General features: G+C 54.1%; 1 protein-coding gene and 1 long non-coding RNA gene across 2 annotated transcripts in view; one reads left to right on the top strand and one right to left on the bottom strand.

Moving 5' to 3' along the window:
• Positions 1-1,373: 1,373 nt before the first annotated feature.
• On the bottom strand, positions 1,374-4,341 carry POU3F1 (POU class 3 homeobox 1). Its single transcript, XM_003780411.5, has one exon. It carries the CDS (start codon positions 4,286-4,288, stop codon positions 2,930-2,932), a length of 1,359 nt encoding a protein of 452 aa, XP_003780459.2. The 5' UTR covers positions 4,289-4,341; the 3' UTR covers positions 1,374-2,929.
• A 169-nt stretch (positions 4,342-4,510) lies between these two features.
• LOC112129665 (uncharacterized) overlaps positions 4,511-20,055 on the top strand; it is a 57,903-nt gene continuing 42,358 nt past the window's right edge. The window contains exon 1 of the long non-coding RNA XR_008525012.1: positions 4,511-5,162. This is a non-coding gene — a long non-coding RNA (uncharacterized LOC112129665). The remainder of the gene's footprint in view (positions 5,163-20,055) is intronic.

Below are 20,055 nucleotides of genomic sequence, written 5' to 3'. Positions count from 1 at the left end.
TGGGCCTCTGGAAGCAGAGGCAGCCTTTGTACTTGCAGAGACAATTCCCCCCAAGAGTGAGGGCCGAGCGCAGAAAGTTACCAGGAACTCTCAGCATGGCACAGTCATCCTGAGGCCCTAGCCCCTCCAGGGAGCACCAACTTGGGGCCCTGAGGACACCTCTCTGGACATCCCTGACACCGTCAGCTAGAGCCCAGGCCTCTTACAGGCCTGGACTTGGGCTGCTTCCCTGGCAGGAGGGGCCCTACACACCCCCTCACTAGGGTCAACTTTCTCCCCAGCTAAGAGATTGTGCCTTCAAGCTTTGGCTTCACAAAGAAAGAGAAACCGCATGTGGCTTCTCCTGAGAGGGGAAAAGAACTGTGTCTACGGAGGAAGCAGGAAGAGCTCTTTTATTAGTATTTTTAAGAAGGGTTGTTTTAAAGGAGAAAATAAGGTCTTGACTGGAACCCAGGTAGTCTGGAGCTCCGCACCAGGAACCAGATCTGCCCCCAGATATCCTGACTCACTCCAGAAGACAGCATCTGAGAAGGTCTGTGCTCTCCTTCCTATCACTCCCTGCAGTGGTGGTGGTGGTGAGGGTCTTGGGTACCCACCCTTGGAGAGAAGATATCAGGTCTTTCTGGTAGCACAGTTGCTCGTGCCTCCACTTCTCCCCAAGAGAAGCTGGGACAGTGGTTTGTTTGCAGAGACATAAGACCGGCTTTGCCCAAGCAAATTGGCAGGGCTCCCTCCCTAGGCTGACCCAGCTCACATAGGACCATGAAACCCACCTCTGTCTAAGCTGTTAGAACTCCCAGTGCATCCAGAGGGGCTTGGGCACCATTTGAGTTTGGGTGGAGAGCCTGCTGGAGTAGGATGGTGGGGCCTGACCAGGCTTCCAGCTGCTCTAGGACTGGGAATGGTAAAGTTGGCTCAGACCTCTCATATAGAATGCAAGGTGAAATGAAAGTTGGGGGTTGAGGTATCAGGTGGGGGGATTATAGATTCTAGGCTGGTGACCCAGGCCGAGGCAGGCTTCTTTCTTGGCGGAGAAGAGCAGTTGAGTTGTGCATGAACGATGGCTGATCTGAATTCCATGTGGTGTCTTTGGCTCACTGTCCCAGGCCCTGGTTTGGTCTAGGAGAGTCTGTCTACGACAGGGGGACACGAGGCAGCTTCATCTTCCCTAAACTGATGCACCTGAGGCAGCGGCCCAACTGTTGCTCATGTCCTGATATCCACCTGGAAGGTCTGCAGAGTCATCTTCCGCCAAGATCTCTCTTACTGAGATCAGAACTTTAGGGAGGTGAAGCAGGGGATCCCATCGCTTCACCCCAAAACCCACCCAGCCCTAGCAGTAAAAAGGACAGGACACAGCCCTGGGGTACATGTTTATGTGAGTAATAAAATATTTACTATAACATAAATATAAAGGGAACTTCCCAGTCTACATTATTTTTTTTTGCAATAAAGATACAAAGAGAATGCACCGAAACATTGTTTCAAAAAATAATAAAAATAAAATAACAAAATTTAAATTCAAACCTTAACAAACAGAAGAAGAAACGGAGAAGGGGGAAGCTCCAAACGCATCCAGAAAATAAACAGAGATGGGTCAGAAATTCGGAAATCATATTAAAATATCTTTTTCGGATTAGTCAGTGTACAAAATCCTTTAGGGTAGGAAGGAAGGGTAACCCGGAAAACCAAAAATAAAAACCAAGCACAAAATGTTTCTTCTCCCCGCCAGTGTGTACATATCTCACATATTTACATGGTTCCCACCTCACCCCAAACTTGGGGAATTTCTCTCCCGGCCTCCCCTGGCATCCCGCATCCCGGCGAGCTGGAAAGGGAGCAGAGGGAAGCTGCAGGGAATCAGGCGGCGGGTTCTCAGGGAACGGCTTATTTCTACAGCTGGTTAAAAAACAATCTCTCTAACTTTTCCAAGTTTCGTTTGGTGTGGCCAGGAGGGCAGGGCCCCGCGGGGAGCAGGGGCCCCGCTGTGCGGCGGTAGGTCTGCAGTAGGGCAGAAGCCCCTTCCCGTCTGGGTGTGTGGGAGCGCAGACCCCTCCGGCGTGGCCGGGAACCAAGCCGGGGCTCGGATGAAACGAAACGAAAAATGAACACCCGAATATTTTTTTGTTAGTTTTTTTTTTTTTTTGCTTTTTTTTTTGTGTGTGTGTGGGGGAGGGTAGGGAAATATAAGGGGAAAAATAAATTAGGCTAGATTAAAGCTTTGGCTATTTCCTGCTTTTATACACAGACGCGGCTCTCGCGACCTCCCCTCCGGGGCCCCGATAAATACAGTATACAGCGATTTAAATTAAGGGCGCGGGCGGAGTTAGAAGGACCCCAGGAGCCGAGAGGCTCCACGAATAAATAAAAACCGTAAAAAACCAAGCCCGGAGAAAGGGGAAAAGGGGGTGGGGCGCATCCTTATAGGAGAGAAGAGGCGTGTAGCGAATAAAGTGACAGCCCCCCACCCTGGCCCCGCAGGCTCAGGAGTCCACGCGGGGAGAGGGGATGGAGAACTCTCCTCGCTTCGTCCTCTCTCCCGGGGAATCCCTAACCCCGCACCGCGTTACCTGTCGCTTTGGGGAGGCCGCTGCCGGGATCCGGCCCCGAACAGCCCGGGGGGCAGGGGCGGGGGTCGTCGAGGGGATGGGGGCAGAGAGCAGGCGGCGGGCAGGATGCCCGGGGTGAGTTGGCGAGTTCCGGATCTTCGCTCCTCTCTCCCTGGGCTCGGGCGACGCAGCCTACCGGGCCGTCTTCGCCGCTCACCGGAGAGGGTCGTCCGGGCGTTTGGTTTTGTTCGAAAGTTTCTGGGCTTTTTTTTTTTTTTTTTTGTAAAATCCAAAGCAACCGAACAAAAAGAGTCCAGGCCGCGCGGGCGGGCTGCGCGCCCGCGCCCTGCAGCGCGCCGGCGGGGGCCCGGCCCGCGGGGTCACTGCACCGAGCCGGGCAGTGTGTGGTGGTGGTGGTGGTGCAGCGCCGCCGGCGGGGGCGGCGGGGGCGCGGAGGGTGGCGATGCGCCGCCCCCGCCAGGCCCTAGCTCCCCAGGCGCGTATACATCGTCCATGGGCGGGTGGCCCGCGCCGGCCGCGGGGGTCATGCGCTTCTCCTTCTGCCGCCGGTTGCAGAACCAGACGCGCACCACCTCCTTCTCCAGCTGCAGGCTGTCTGCCAAGCCGGTGATCTCGTGCGCCGAGGGCTTGGGGCACTTGAGAAAGTGGCTCTCGAGCGCGCCTTTGACCCCCACCTCGATGGACGTGCGCTTCTTGCGCTTGCGGCCCTGCGCCGCGATCTTGTCCAGGTTGGTGGGGCTGCCGCTGGACGAGTCGGTCTCCTCCAGCCACTTGTTGAGCAGCGGCTTGAGCTTGCACATGTTCTTGAAGCTCAGCTGCAGGGCCTCGAAGCGGCAGATGGTGGTCTGCGAGAACACGTTACCGTAGAGCGTGCCCAGCGCCAGCCCCACGTCGGCCTGCGTGAAGCCCAGCTTGATGCGCCGCTGCTTGAACTGCTTGGCGAACTGCTCCAGGTCGTCCGAGCTGGGCGCATCCTCGTCCGAGTGCTCGCCCACCGATGAGCCGCCTCCGCCCGCGCCCGGGTGCAGGTGCGCCGCCGCCGCGTGCAGGCCGCCCGCGTGTGCATGTCCGTGTGCGTGTCCGTGGGCGCCCAGATGCGGCGGCGGCGACGGCTCCAGCTGCGCCTCGTGGCCGTCCTCGTGCAGCGCGTGGTGCAGGCCCGGCCCCGCGCCGCCACCGCCCGCCGCCAGCATCCCGGCCAGGCCGCCGCCGCCGCCCCCCGGGTAGGCCGCCTGCGCGTACAGCCCGAGCGGCTGGGGCTGGTGGCCCCCGCTGGCCCCGGGCGACGGCGACATGGCCGGGCCCAAGTGGTGCGCCGTGCTGCCCTGCGCCCATGCCGCGCCCGCGTGGGCCGCCCCCTGGTGCACCAGGCGCGCGTGGAAACCTCCGCCGCCGCCGCCGTCGTCGGCTCGGCCGGTGCCGCCGCCGCCGCCCGCCTTGCCGTGTTCTAGGTGCGGGCCGCCGGCCCAATCGCCGCCGCCGCCTCCTCCCGTGGGTAGCCACTGGGGGTGCGCTAGGCCCACGGGGTGGCCCGCGCCCGCGCCCAGCCACTCGTGGTGCATCAGCTTCTGCACTTCGCGGTACGCGGCCCCTGCGTGCAATCGCTCGGCGGCCGCCGCCGCCGCCGCTGCCGCCGCGGCGTCCGGGTGCATGAGCGGCCCGGTGCCCCCGGCTCCGCCACCGGGGCCCCGCGGCAGGTACTGCGCGGTGGTGGCCATGCCGCCCCGCGCCCTGCGCCGCGCCGCCGCCGCCGCCGCTCCGCTCCGTCTGCGGGCCCCGCCGCCTCGCTCCGCCGGCTTAAAGCCCCGACCCGCTCGGCGCTCCGGAGCCCCACCCCGCCCGCCGCCCATTGGCTGCCCGCGGAGCCGCCTCCCGCCTCCCCGGCCCGGCCCCCGCCCCCCGCGCCCGCCCGCCGCCCTGCCCGGCCGCCCAGAGCTCTCCATTGGGCGTCGCTCCCGGGGTCCCGCGCGCCGGCCGTGCTGATTGGCCACTGGGGCTTCATTCACGGCCCCCCTACCGTCCGCGTACACACTCACGCCCCGGGGGCGCGGCCGCCACGTGGGGAGTGGCGCGGGGGTGGCCCTGGGACCGCACCCCCTCTCGTCCTGGCTGTGTGGGCCCCGCTTTCCTCCAGCGCTGGAGACTCTGAGCCCGGCCGGTCCCGCATTCCACGCGAGCTGAATTCCTGCCCGCATCCCGCCCGGGCAGCAGGGATTGCGGGCTCCGGGAGGCGCTCGGGCTCCGAGAAGCGGCTCAGCCCCGCGCCCCTCCCTCCTCAGTACCGCTGCCTGCGGACCAGGATTCCCGCGGGTCCTGGCGGCTGCTAGCGCGAGGCGGCGCGGATTCGCGGCTCGGTTCCGGCGCGACTGCTCACCGCGCCCGCCTCGCCTCCCGCGGCTGCCAGCGTGCACTGGGCGCTCCTCGGCGCGTCTACCCGGCCCGTCTCGGCTTTCCTTCTCCTCCCTCTAGTCCCAGCGTCACAACTCCGCCGACCTCCTCTGCCCTGAGAGCGCGTCCGGTGCGGGCGGAGTCGGACGGACTCGGGCTTCACGCCTCGCGCGGGCACCCCTTCTCCCGGGCAGTGCGGCCCAGGTGAGTACCGCGCGGGCAGCTGGGGCTGGGACGGCGGGCGGCAGCGGTTCTACAGTCCTACGCGAGCCCCTGGTACCCGGCCGCGCTCCGGGGTTCCAGAAGGAGATCTCGAGGTGGAGACTGTGGCTCCGGGGAAAACGCTGCTGGCAAGGGCGCTAGTGGGGGGTGGACGTTGGGCCCAGGGGTATCTGACCTGCGCCGCTGCAGCCTTCTCGCTCCTTCTCCCAGCTTGAACGGCTCATCGGCTGTGGTCGTGGTGGGATCACGCCCCGGGAGAGGAGAGGAGAAAGATGGGCTCAGGGAAGGGGCGCGGGCACTCCAGAAATCTGGCGTGCAGGCCGGGAGCTGTCCAGCCTCGCGAAGAGCCCCGGGCTGGACTTTGCCCGGAGTTGCCTGGAGCTGCTGAAAAGGGAATTGAGATTGAGGAGGCCTTGTTGGAAAGGTGGGCAGTGGAATTCAGCTACCTCCTCACGCCCCAGCCCTTGAGGACTCCCTGAAGGATCTTGAGTGGAGTCGGACCTCACTGCAGTTCCTCTGTGCCTTCTTACCCGACCTTGGGCCCCAGGCTGAGGGTACTGAACTGTGTTTTCTCCTCTTCCCCACACCGATGCTTGGGTCCCAGGGAGTCTTCAGCTGCCAGTCCTCCCTCTTTTCTCTCCTGGATCTTGCCTCAAGTGGATTTATAGCTTACAGGGCCCTGGGGTCCCAGATCACAGAACTGAGCTGGGGGCCCAGCTAGGGCCCCACTGCGCAAGTCAGGTCTGTGGAATAAAGCCTTAGTGTGAAAAAAGTTGCTGGGGGCTCAGGTGGCAGCTGCCATTGGAACGATCTAGGGCGGCTGGGACAGAGTTGACAGTGACAGGGGTCACCCTGGGCACAGACTTTGATTATGTGGGCCCTGAATGCCCTAGGACCAGCCAGGGAAGGAGTGGGACAGAGCAGGGCCCTTATCCAGCCATTGGCCACTGTCCTGAGCAGGCTCCGTGGTCCCACCCTAGCTGTAAGAGCTGCGATGGAGCTCTGTGTCTGAACCTAGCTAGAGATACTGGGCTTTCCTGGACTCTGGCCCAGGGAATGGTCACCGTGAGGCAGCCCAGGTCTTTCCCCTTTCCCAGGCCTGGGAGGTAGGAGGAAGACTGGGAATTCCACAGTGAAGTCCCTGCTTGTGCCGGCCCTAACCAGGCCTGTGTGATACTGAAGCTTGGGCTTTCAACCTGGAGCTGCTATCATCTCTCTGGGCAGGAGTAACTCTGGTCCAGCCTTCTTAGCTCTTGGTTTTCCTTCCTGTACGTTGGGAATAGCAGTATTATAGGCAGCCCACCTGTCCCACTAAGGTAGGTCAGATAGTTATGTGAGACAATGGGGGTGTAAAGCTCTCAGATAGGTGTTTACTCTGGTCGTTTCCATTGTTGCTGTTCAGTGACGGGCAAGGCATTCCCCCTCTCTAACTAAATCTCAGTTTCTCCACCTGTAGCGTGGGATTGCAGAGGTTTGGACCAGTCGACCTCTCTGGCACTTCTCATTCTCATGGTCTGTGATTCTGTGAATCTGTCTCAGTTCCTGTTGAAGGAAGTCTGGACAGTGGGCAGGTGTTTTGATTTCCAGCCTTTGGAATTGCCACTGAGGCTGGAAGAACAATGACCAACAGGCATGGAGTTTTTTTTTTTTTTTTTAATTATACTTTAAGTTCTGGGATACATGAACAGAATGTGCAGGTTTGTTACATAGGTATACACGCAGGCACAGTGTTTTAACAAGTAATTTTACCTGTACCTCTCAGCCCTGTGAGAGAGCACTGAGATTATTATCTTCATTGCCTAGATGAGGGACCCAAGATTTGTCCAAGGGCACAGGACCTGTGAGTTTCCACTCATCATTCTCCTCATTACCGTGGGATGGGGGTCTATGGAGGCAGCAGCTTCGGCTGGCACAGCAAAGAGAGCCCTTGGCCCTGTTTCTGGTAGGTCTCAAGGGCAGGCCAGGGCCTGCTGGGGCTCCTGAAACCATCTTCCCAGGTCTGTGCTGAATTGAGGGGCATCAGCAGTAGAGCAGTAGTGTGGCTTCTAGGTTATCAGCTTGTCACCCAGCAAATCAAAGTCCCAATTCCACCACGCCCTTTAGCAGCCCTGTGACTTCGTGTGAGCCACGTTGCCTCTTGGAGCCTAAGTTTGTGCATCTTACAGTGAGAACAATAATGCCTGCTTTTCAGGATTGCTCTGAGGCTCCACAGATGAAATAAGGCATGCAATTTAGGTGCCCTTTGAATGTTAGATGCTGGCCTGGGGTGGAAAGCAGTTTGAAGTAGGAAAGATGTAATTCTTTTCTCTGCTTTGGAAATTTTAGACCTTCTACAAGGATATGGGTTTGGTCTTGAGTCAGAATTTTCTTGTGTTTGAGTTAAGTTTCCCCCAGGAAGTCTTGACATCACTCTTAAGATTCTGTGTGGGGACACTAGGGCTGAGACATGGCCACTGGTAGAAACATCTGCAGCTGAGCAACCCCTTTGTCCTGCAGCACCACCTTCTTAGGCCCTGGGGAGAACTCATCCTCAGACCCACAACACGTAGGCAGGGTGTACACACAGAGGTCAGACACCCACATGACCCATGCAGACACAGAGTGGTGTGGGCATGAGAACTGGTGTGCACATGCACACCCACACAGATACAACCATGCAATTTAGCACAGGACCGAACGTACAGATTCACAATAGGAACACACAAACTTGTACCATTAGGCTGAATGTTCATAGTCACACAAAGCAACACCCAGTGGTAAATACAGGCATGTGTCTAAACGGGGAGATACACAGAACCCACACATAGGCTGAAATAGGCTGAAGGAGGCCCTGCTTTGCTGACACAGAGATACATGAAACCTACAGGCTCTTGGGGCCACAAACATGGAGACTCTCAGCTGGCGTGCCAAGTCACACACATAGGCATACCATCATACTCACACACAAGAGCACGTGGAGCCAGCCATGCACACCCTCTCACCCAGATGCACAAAGAGGCTCACCCCACACATCACAGAGACACACAGACATATCTACCCACACCCTGTAAGAAATAACAGATCCGCTCAGGGGATCAGAAAGCAGAGGAAGGGGCTGTGTCCAGCCCAGAGTTTGGTCCACATGGTTTGGTTGCAGCGCTAGACTCAAGGCTTTTCTTTTCATATTTTTTCCCACTCTCCTTTTCTGTGGAGGGCAGCTCCCAGCCAGGCTGCCGCCAGTTTCAGAGGCTCCCGGGCCTCCCTCCCCAGCGGGGCCTCTGCCCAGCCCGCCCCCAGGCAGGAGCTTGGGCTTTCCCAGAGCACAGCAGCCTCCTCCAGGCTCTGGAGTGTGACCGAGCGCCTGCTCATTTGACACAGGTCACCGAGCCTCCAGCAGATGGGGCCCTCACTGTGGGGGGTCTCTGAGCCAGGGGCTGTCGGGGGCTGGGAGTGGGAGGGAGGCTCTGCAGGGATGGACAGGCTACACAAGCTCCAGTTCCTTATACTCTTCCTGCAAAGCCCCGGGTTACAGACGTGGGCCCTAGAATACAACTATACTCATGAGTCAGTCGCCATCAGCACCCTGGCAGCCACATACACAGGGCAGTATTCCAGACACACATCCCAGATGTCAGGGGGCCTAACAATGTCACGTTGAGCACAGCTTTGGGAAGGAGAAAGAGGAAGAGCCTTGCTTAGCGTCTCCTGGAGGCAGCTGGGTCTGGCTGCTTTCCCACTTTGGTCTCTGAGCCCCCGAGCTCTCTTCTGTGAGTTGGTCAGTTGGTTAGGAGTCCAGGATGGGTTGAGAGCAGATGCAGTTTCAGACCTCAGGCCTTTTCAGTGCTGGGGGAAGACAGGCTCCAGGATGCTCCACCTGGATTCCTCACAAGTCAGGAATGCTGAGACGAGATAAAGAGGAGAGATGGGGCCCATGGGAAGTGCTGCCGGACAGGCTGTGTATCTTAGGATACCTCCTGCATGCATGGACTTTGAGTCTTTGAGGCTGGCTGGACCGGGGCAGCACTCGCGGGCCACTTCCTTTCCGTCCTGGCAGTCTCTTTATGCCCTGGATCTTGCCTTTTCAGAGTGGCCTGGCTTGGCAATCAAGGGTCCTGGGTTCCATCTTGGCCCTGACTCAGGCCTCATTTTGGGCCAGTGTCAGCCTCCTAACCCTCTGTATCCTCATCTGAAAGTTGGGCAATATCGTCTCTGTTGGCTGCTTGAGAAGATGGGGGTGAGATCACTGATCACTGCTTGAAGAAAGAAAGGTAAAGTGTGGCTTGATTTCCCTCCCTGGCCGGCCATCTGGGGTGAGTAAGAGGCTGTGTGAGCAGGCGTGGAACCTGCCTGCTCCCCTAACCAGTTCTTGCTAAACAGTGTCAAGAGGGACCACGCCCACTGGGGCTTGCTGCCTGCACATTCTGAGCTGCAATGTGGTTTTGACTGGAAGAGTCTGGCAGGGTCCTAGCTGTCATAAATTCCCAGTCTTAGGAGGGTGCCAGGGTCATCTTATTGATCCACTACCTTGGCGAGGGTGGGTGCCGTCTAGACAGATTCGTAGTGCTTGCCACCATCCTAAAGCTCTCCCCACATAGGATGAGCTCACCCTTCTGAGCCCTCAAAGCCCCTACATCTCTCCCTCTAAGCTCAGCCCCTTCAGGTGTCCAGTTCTTCTGTCCTTCCTGTGATCTTTAGAGCCCAAGGCAGAGGAGAAGAGTAGTAGCAGGACTGTTGCTGCCTTTGGCAGAAGAGAAAGGAGCGATCTAACTTATTTAATCTCAGGTCTTGGTGAAGGGAAGGAGGGACAGAAGGTGAAACAGCTCTTTGGGAAGAATCTTTCCTTGTATTTTTGTTTTCCTGCCTCAGCCCCTAGGCTATGGATGTGGGTAGGGGTGCTCCCAGAGTGTCAGTAGAATATTCAGATTAGGGGTGGTCAATTGCTCTTGAAATTTACTTTCATTTTTAGCAGAATGTCAGCCTTTGAGCTGGTGTTAATGCCCACAATCCGGTTATGCAGAACACGCTCTCTGCAAATCGGTAAATCATTAGCGGGGATTAATCACTCTGAAAGGCTCGGACTAGGCTTTAGTTCCTTCCTTCCTTCCTTCCTTTCTCTCTCTCTCTCTCTCTCTTTCTTTTTTTCTTTCTTTCCAAAACATACTTTTTATCCGGATGGCTGCAAAATTCACCACCACAGGATAGGGTGGGAGCAGCGGATGTAAATTAAATCCTTGTCACCATCATTAGAAAACTGAGATGCCTTCCTGGGCCTTGGGTTGACTTTGTAGTCCAATTGAAGGGTGGGAATAGGCAGTTTGGGTGGGGTGGGAGGAAGGGAGGGCAGTTCCCTTGTGATTATGTGTGTTATGATGTTTATAATAGTGTGTAGGTGGCTTGGTGTGCTTGTATATATGGTGACTTTATGTTAGCATGCTTGCATGAATTCATATGTTTCTACTTTAGAGATGCCCATTTATGTGCTTGTGTTAGGGTGCTTTTGCTTGGTTTGTATTAGTGTCAGATGCTTGGTTTGTAATTGTGTTAGACAGTACTTCCGTTTGAGAGTGTTTTTGGGATACTGTTTTATTGTGTGTGTGAGTACATCCCCTCTGGTGGGAGACCACATCTCACCCTCCTCAGCCTCAGGGTAGCTCCCTAGGGGAGGAAAGTAGAACAGGAGGGCAGTCCCAACCAGCACCTGCTGGGTGGTGTGGCTCAAGGTTGATTTACATATTCATGAGCTAGCTGCCTGGTGGCTTGGGGAGCTCTCCTCTTGAAGAGACTCAGTCTGAGCTCAAGTGGGAGACCTCTTAGGGCAGATGGGGAGGTCAGGCTCTCACTGTTAACACCTCTTACTCCCCAATCTCAGGTATAGTGGCTGCCTCCACCCCATGCCTCAGGAACCTCCAACACCCGCAGTTCCTGAAACCTGACCTCTGCATAGCCACAGTACACATAATCCTAGCTTCCAATAGGGATAAGAGTGACGTGGCTGCTCCTATCAGGAAGCTGTCAGTTCCTGGACGGTCCTGTGGGGGATCTTGGGGAAGGAAGGTTATTCTTCCAGCCAGGATCAAGCTGATAAATGGGACCGTCTCCCCATTCTCTGTTCACACTGGATCAGCCTCCTTATTCCTCTCTTTCTCCCTAGCTTAATGCAGCCCAGCTTTGGAGTAGTAATTACCTTCACATGACCCAGTAATCATATTCCCTGGGTGTTGAGCAGAACGTGTGTGTACGGGGATGAGGTCATAGGACTTTCCCTTCCCCTCTAGTCACAGAGTGTGAGGTTTGAGGTGGGATTTAATGGGCCCGGCCCTTACATCAATGCACATTTTCCTCTAACCACCCCCACCTCCCTCTCCCAATATAGGGTCAGCTTGGCTAGCCTGGGCATCACCGTTCACTACTCCCCAGATGGCACAGGTGCCCTGTACTCCTGTACATGTGCCTCATTCATCATCCCACTGTATGTCTCCCCACGCCTCCAATGTAGTAGTCTAGCCTGTAGTCAGGGGGAAGAATGGAATGATACAACTACTTGGCTTTTGCAAGGTGGGAACATCTGGGGAGAGTTGGCTGGGCTCATTGCTGACCTTTCTCAGCTTTCTTGGTGGGTAGCAGGTGGAGGGTGGAAGTGGTGCAGGACGATTTAGGAATTATATTTTCCCAGGGACCTCTCAGCATCTTTATATATCTCTCGTGGCAGACATCTGTCTGAGCTTAGGGTAGCATCTGCCTAGGCTAGAGACAACATCTGTTTGAGGCTGGGACACCTGGCTGAGCCCAGCACATTATCTGGCCCTGGGACAGCTTCTGTCTGGGCTCAGGACATGTGTTTGAACCTGGCACAACATCTGTCGGGGCCTGGTACATCATCTTCCTGGCCTGGCGGCAGTGTCTGTTTGAGCCCTGGATGTGTGTTTAACTTGGGGACGTCTGCTGGGCCTGGAACAATACCTGTCTGAGCCTGGGGATGGACTTGTCATTGCAGATAAAATCACCCCTGAGCCTCAACTTTGGTTTGTGGCTGAACACAGAGCGTGTGCAGGGCTCATGTCCCTGTTCTCCTTTCTACCGAGGAAAGGGATCTTAGGTGGAACGCCTCAGTTTACCTTCAATTGTAGGCCCATTGGCCTGGTTGCTCTGGGTACCTCGAGCACTGGCCAGAGCCTACAACCCCAGTGGCTCTGGGAAACCAAAGTCAAAAGAACGCATGAGGGGATTGATAGGTTATAAAATCCAGTGACTTGTCTAGGATGATTCTCCCTTTCTCCAATCCCTCATCTAGGTACTTGAGTCAGGTCACAGTGTTCCTACTAAGACACAGCTTGGACATGTCACTCTGCACTTGGCTCCTGAGAACTCTTCTATTTATTTATTTATTTGTTTATTTATTTATTTTTTGAGACAGAGTCTCATGCTGTTGCCCAGGCTGGAGTGCAGTGGTGCAATCTTGGCTCACTGCAACCTCCGCCTCCCGGGTTCAAGCTATTCTCCTGCCTCAGCCTCCCGGGTAGCTGGGACTACAGGCATCCACCACCACGCCTGGCTAATTTTCCTGAGAACGCTTCTATTGCTCTCTGTTATGTACATCATCAGGCCCAAAGTCCCTGGTAATCCTGCCTCTGCTGACCCTCTGAATCCAGCAACACTGAGCTCTGTTCCTGCAAACACACGGGGCCCTCTGAGACCGCTTATCTCTGCACACATGGTTCCCTCTCCTTGGAACATCCACCATCTCTGCTTTACATCCTTCAAATCCCAGCGCAAGGGTCACCAGCCCTGGGAAGTTTTCCCCTCTAGACTAAGCCACAGCCTCTGTCCTGCTTCCACAGTCCATTTGTGCATTAGCCTTTACAGGCCTATATTGTCATTAATTCTTTGTGTGTCTGTCTCTCCCACAGGACTGTGAGCTCTGGGGCTCTGGGACTGGATCTGCTTCACCTCTGTCCCCCAGCACCCAGCTCAATTCCCAGTCTATAATACGCACCAATAAAGAATGCCTGTTGAATGACCACAGGTTGTGCCCCTGTGATCTCATTTCCTTCTTTTTTTAAAAATGAGGGGTAAGAGGGATACTGTAGACACTGGTTTGCAGTCTCAGAAGAAGTGGGCTTCAGAGAAGAGAGCATGTCTTTTTCATACCTGGTTGGTTGACTGTAGCCAAAAGCGCTAGGTAATGGACCCACAGTGCCCTGGACAAGAGCCTGGTGGAGGCTTGTCCTGCCCAAGGTTCTTTATCTGTGACCAAGATGAAGATATATAGGCTGGTAAGATTGGATACATTTGCTGCTGACAGGAGTGGGAAAGTGCAGTGAAGGTCGGGGGGCAGCAATGAATCCAGACATAATAGCCTCTCTGTGGGCTGCAGGGATGGGACTAAGTCTAATAAGGAGGACTGTGTCGGGCAAATGTCAGGACCTTGATCTGGGACCAAACCCAACTCCTCGGGGGCAGGTGGGAGAATAGAGGCCTGGCTCAGCACGAATGGAGAAGTTACAGGGTTCCTAGGTATGCTCGTCTTGCCAGAGAGGGAAAGTCACAGAAAGTTTTATCAATATCAACGTTGTATACAGAGCAAGGTGCTCTCACTGGTCAGGACACCCTGGCACCTGGCTAGCTTCAGAGGGACATGGATCCCTAGGAATGTGTGTGGGGAGAAAGGCCAGAGTAGGGGGGCGTGTGGAACCGTGAAGAGGTAGCTGAGAAGTGAATGTTCTGAGGACATGGTCTCTGCTTTTGTGGCTTTTATTCCACCAAATAGGAATATCTTTATGTCTTTGCTGATGATAAAAACAATACAAGCTCATTTGTAAACACTAGAAAAGTAGTATACAAAATAGAAAATGGAAGTCCTCCATCAGCCTCTCTGCCTCACTCCTCATAACTACTCCTGGTGGCTATATCTTCCCAGAACTTTTGTTTGTGCGGACACACAGTACTTAGTAATAGTAGCTTAGCTGCAACTATTATTCCCATTTTACAAATGAAGAAACTGAGGCTCAGAGAGTTGAACTCAAACTTGCCAAGGTTATCCAGGTAGTAATCTATATCGTTATCTGTGGATCTATTATGTACAGATATATAGATAGATAGAGATATGAATTCTTCTGGCAGAAGATGGGACCACAGTGCATATAGTGTTTTGTAACTTGTTTTTTTTTTTGTTGTTGTTGTTGAGACAAGAGTGTTGCTCTGCCGCCCAGGGTGGAGTGCAGTGGCGCAATCTTGGCTCACTGCAACCTCCACCTCCCTGATTCAAGCAATTCTTCTGCCTCAGCCTCCCGAGTAGCTGGGATTACAGGCGCCTGCCACCACACCAGCTAATTTTTGTGTTTTTAGTAGAGATGGGATTTTACCGTGTTGGCCAGGCTAGTCTCAAACACGTGACCTCAGGTGATCCGCCTGCTTTGGCCTCCCAAAATGCTGGGATTATAGGCGTGAGACACCGCGCCCGGCCTGTAACTTGTTTTTTTAAATTAACAATGTTTTTGGATGTGTGTCTATTTTTTATACATCTCATCCACCTTACCCTTTTGAAATGGCTGTACAGTATTCATTGTGTTGATGCACTGTAATTTCATTAAAATCTACTGATGTACATTGAGATTGCAGCTTCTGCCTCTTGTCTGCAGGGCTGTCCTGGGCCCCAGGGAGTAGATAAACTCTTTGTGACCTGAAGGAGCAGAGTTCAGATCAAGCCATGGACATTTTAGGGAGCCAGTGTTCGGGTTCCCCATTCTAAGGACCACCTTGTCAGAGACTGAGCTCCCTGACTCTGGAGGAATTGAGTAAAGGCAGAGTAGCTGCTCTCAGAAATGCCGCAGGAGGATTTTTGTATCAGGCTATGGTTTGGGGGGAGCGTGGGTGGGGCCTGAGGTATAGGGAAAGGAGCACTGGTTTTACAGCTTGGAGACCTGCTCAAGTCCCTGTTCCGGCTCCTGGCAAACCTCCCAGTGCTTCAGTTTTCCCCATCTGTAAAATGAAAATAGAGTACCACAGTAGTTCAGATCATGGGCTTGGAGCCAGGCAGACCTGATTCTGAGTGTAGGCGCTGCCTCTTACCAGATATGTGACCAGGGGCAATTTGCTTAAACTGTCTTAGCCATACTTAACTTTAACCCAGGAATACAATACAAATATGTGTGTGTGTGTGTGTGTATGTGTGTGTGTCTGTGTGTGTGTTTTGAGACAGGGTCTCGCTCTGTTGCCCAGGCTGGAGTGCAGTGACATGATCACAGTTGACTGCAGCCGTGACCTCCTGGGCTCAAGCAATCCTCCCACCCGAGCCTCCTGAGTAGCTGGGGACTACAGGTACATGCTACCACACCCAGCTATTTAAAAAAAAGATGTTTTGTAGAGACAGGGCCTCATTATGTTGCCCAGGCTGGTCTTGAACTCCTGGGCTCAAGCAATTTTCCCACCTGGGCCTCCCAAAGTGTTGGGAATATAGGCATGAGCCACCACACCAGCCTACAAATAGTTTGTCCTTACATTTCAACTAATTTTTTTTTTTTTTGAGATGGAGTCTCGCTCTGTTGCCCAGGCTGGAGTGCAGTGGTGTGATCTCGGCTCACTGCAACCTCTGCCTCTTGGGTTCAAGCAATTCTCCTACCTCAGCCTCCCAAGTAGCTGGGATTACAGGCACCCACCACAACGTCCAGCTAATTTTTTTTTTTATTTTTAGTAGAGACGGGATTTCACCATATTGGCCAGTCTGGTCTGGAATTCCTGACCTCAGGTGATCCGCCCACCTTGGCCTCCCAAAGTGCTGGGATTACAGGCATGAGCCATCGTGTTTGGCCTCAGCTAATATTTTTTATCACCTGTTTTGGGCCAAGCATTGAGGATATAGCCATGAAAAAGATAGAAAAAGCCACTGTCCTCAGAGAATGTACATTCTAGAAGAGGAGGGAAGAGAATCAGACAGGAAACAAGTAAACAGTTTCACAGAAGATGACTACAGATTGTACTAAGAGTTCTGAAGAGACTGCATCGGATGCTATGATAGAGTTGCTGGAGGGGCCTAGATGCAGTTGGTTGAGAAAACCCTCCCTGAGGATGTGACGTGGGAGCTGAAGCTTGGGGATGAGAAGGGCCGGTCACGCTGAGAGCCATGGAAAGAGTGTCCTGGCAGGGAAGACTGTGAGGTGCCAAGGTGTCCTTGTGTGTCCAAGGAACAAAAGACAGCTGGTGTTGCTGGAGCAGAGTGGCAGAGAGAGCAGCTGGAGCTGAGATCCAAGAGGGAGGTGATGCAGACCTAGCAGGCCCTTGTAGAACGTGGTCAGGAGTCTGATATCCTGCTAAGGGTGAATTTCTACTTCTTAGGGTTCTCATGAAGGTTCAGTGAGATATGCATGTTTGGGTTTCTCCAGAAGCAGATCCCGAGATAAGGATTTGAACACATGCAGGAAAGTGATTCCAGGAAATGCTGGTAGGGAGTGGGCCTGTGAGACTGGGAGGGGAGGAGGCCCACAGAGGGAGCCTCCTGGAGCAAGTTGTGAGTTACACTATGGGTAACTGGACCACTGAGGATCACTGGGCACCTGTGTTGAACACACTTCTGAGAGTTACCCCACTTGCTAGATGAGGAAGCCAGGTCATTTATCTACTGTCATGTCAGTCATTCTGGGGGTTGGGGTGAAGGTTAATTCTCCAGCACTCTGAGCCTGCCTTGGGAGGGCAGAGCAGGCTCCTGGAGACCAGAAGAAGCCCTCAGGCAAAGATGCAGCTGCAGGCAGTTGGAAGTCAGGCTTGAGTACACTGAAATGGTAGGGCCTGGAGCAATGGGGGTGGAGCGCCAGCACTATCTGCTACTCATGGAGAGCTTGTGGCATAGGAAGCACCCTATCGATGATAGTAATTATTGCTGATAATATTAATGGTAGTTTTACTAATGATTATTGTCATTGTGAGGGTTAAATTGGAGGATATTAATCATAGCTCACATATATTGGGTTCTTATAGGTGCCAGCAGTAAGCACTTCTAAGCACTTACATGCTATCTCATTTCATACCTGTAGTAGCTAGTATGTAGGAGAATGCATGATGTGTGGCAGGCAATCAGTAAATGGTGGTTGATTCTTCAAACTTGGAAGTTCTAGAACTTCAGGTGATGAATTTGGGACTGTTCAATGGACCCCTAGATGCTGAGGGTTCTTGTCCTAAACCTCCTGAGCTACAGGGAGCCTCCCTGGTGCCTTAAGATGCTGACTCAGCAGAGAAAGATGTAAATTCCTACCTTGGTTTGCATACAATTTACACATATTTATTTATGAGTGTCTTTGATTAATGTCAAAGTGCCTGTGTGATTTTTCTGGCAGGCTTCTGGGCCCTGCAAGGGCATGGCTGGCATCGATGTGGCTGCAGGCTCCGTGTGAGCATGTGGGGGTTCTCAGGTGGCCTGAAAGTGACAGCCATGGGTAGTGGCTGGCAGCCATGGAGGGCGTGGTGAGCAGCCTGGAGCCTGTTATTCTAGGGTGATTTGGGCAGCTGGTGTGAGTCAGGGATGTCTGTTAGCATGTGGCAGGGTCCAGCCAAGGGGCTGGGGGCAGGTCAGGGCTCCAGGCACTGGGGTGAGTGACTGTGGGCCCACAGTTGGCCATGGTCTTGGAGGAGCCTGGGTGGCGGCCACATTTTCTGGGTAGGAACTCAGACCCAGGAAGCCAGGACAAGCTCAGGTTCTAGGACTCATGGTGGTGGGCAAGGCTTCCAAACAAGGCAGAGCTCAGAGGCTGTCTCTGCAGAGTGCCTGCCCCCCGGGGCTGCCCAGGGCAGGAATCCTCTGCTTAGATGCTCTGAGAAAGGGAGTGCTCTCTGCAATCAAGGCCTGGGACAGGAATTGAGAAAATCTGCCAATCAGCAAGAATTTTCTGTGTGCTGGCAGTGCCCAGCCCTGTGTCTGGAACTGTGGAGATCAGTCCTAGCCTATAAACTTTGGCAGGAGAACTGGTGAGATAAGGAGGGAAGGGCAGGCCCCAACCTTGGTGGAGGCTCTGTGCTTGGCACCATGCGGTACTTAAACCCATTATCTCCTTTAATCCTCACAAGGGCCCAGACAGGCAGTTGATGTCATATCTCCTCATTATAGGGGAGAAGCAGGGATCAGAGAGCTGTAGTAACTTGCCCAAGGTCACACAGCAAGTGAGTGGAGGAGTCTAGATTTGAACCCAGCTCTGTTTCATTCCAGAGCCCAAGCACTTGACCAGTTTATTCTGCCTCAGCTAGGTGTAAAATAAGGATAAAACCAAGATCATTTAGTTTTTGTGAGTTAAATGGGCTCAAGTGTGTGGACAGCTTAGCATGGTGGCTGGCACACAGTAAGTGCTCAGTAAAAGTGTTTTTTTCTTAAGTGGTACAGCAAGGATTCTTAAATCCTGGTTCATTGCACCCTCCTGTTTGCATGGTACTGTGGTTTTTGCCAAGGCCAGTTGGGAGGGCAGAGAGTTGAGAACAGAGCATGACCTCTGCTGTGAGTTGAGTGAGCCCTTGTCATGCAGGGACACTGATAGCCATCAGCAGATGGGTGGGACCACCTGCCAGGCCAGATCCTCTCTGTTGGCTCAAGGCCCAGCCCTGGATAGGGTAGGGACACTGAGGATGTCTAGTCAGGATTGCCTGGATATACGTGTGTGTATGTGTGTGTGTTTATGGAGTTGGTGAGGGTCCTGGACTGGAGAAGGGGAGACAACTTTGGGAAGTGGGGAGCTCTCCCAGCAGGCAATGGTCAGAGCCCTTTCTTATTTCCAGCTGCGGAGATCTAAATCAGGTGAGAGACTGAACCATGTGAAAATGTGTGGGAAATCACTCCTGGCAGAGAGAACAGCAAGTGCAAAGGCCCTGGGGTGGGAATGAACTTAATGTGTACATCCACTTTCCACAGTAGCTGTAGAGACAATATTGACTCCAATTCTCCAGTATTTGAAATAGATGAGCTAAGCGGGGGCAGGATTCATTTATTCCTTCAACAAACGTTTAGTGCCCTCTTTGTGCCAGGCACTATCCTAGGTGCCAATGGCTAACACTTACTTGGTGCTCACTGCTTCTAAGCACTTTATGTATATGATCTCATTTAGTCTTCACAGCACCACATTAAGTTGGGGAAGTCTAGGGAGACAGTTGGTCTTCCTCTGTTTCCTCTACCCTCTTCCCATCTCCCAGCCACCTCAGGCACCCAGTGTGTGCCACCCAGGAAGACCAGGATCTCCACAGTGGGTGAGGTGGGGCAGTTCTGAGAACATGACTGCTGCAGGGTCTTTCCCGTCCTCACTAGGCCCTGCCTAGGCTTAGGCTGTGAGCCTCCTGGAAGCCACCCAGTAACAGGCTAGAAAGGGTGCTCTCCAGCCATGCCTGCCTCAGAACATCCCCTCCCAGGGGGCTTCCAGTTGTACCTTCTCTGTCCCTTCTCTACCACTCAGCTCCTGGCCTCCCTCCAACCCTTTTGTGTAGCTTAAGCCCTGTTTTTGGACTCTGCCTAGGGAGCCACGTTCCAGTTCAGGGCTGAGACTGCTGGCAGGGAGAAAAGAAAAAGTTCCATTTTCTGATGGGGCAGTCCCCGAGCACTCCCTGTGGTTTCACTAACTCTGCTGGAGGCAGCAGGGCGGTTCACACTGTGCCTGGCTGACTCTGTCCTTTCCTTACGATGATCAGCTCACAGGGCCTCAGCCAGGGCAGACTTTTCAGTTCCTGACTGCTCACCTGTGCCTGTGCACCCAGCTTGTGCCCGTGACCTGGGCTCCTCACCCTCTTCCGGAGGAAAAGGGGCAGAAAAGATTAAATAGAAAATTGCTCAAAATTCAGAGGCCATGGAACAGATCTGACAGTTCCAATTGTCTTTGGTGAATAAATAAACCTGGAAAAGGGGGTTTTCTGGGTGGGGTGAAGGAAAAGGACG

The sequence above is a fragment of the Pongo abelii genome, chromosome 1 (genome assembly GCF_028885655.2).
Source record: "Pongo abelii isolate AG06213 chromosome 1, NHGRI_mPonAbe1-v2.0_pri, whole genome shotgun sequence".
NCBI classification, from domain to species: Eukaryota; Metazoa; Chordata; class Mammalia; order Primates; family Hominidae; genus Pongo; species Pongo abelii.
Note: the sequence above shows the minus strand (reverse complement) of the source record. Positions and strands in the feature narration are given on the sequence as shown.

Bases quoted from the DNA above. Each gene is read 5' to 3' on its own strand.
- POU3F1 (XM_003780411.5), bottom strand. From the start codon at position 4,288: ATGGCCACCACCGCGCAGTACCTGCCGCGGGGCCCCGGTGGCGGAGCC.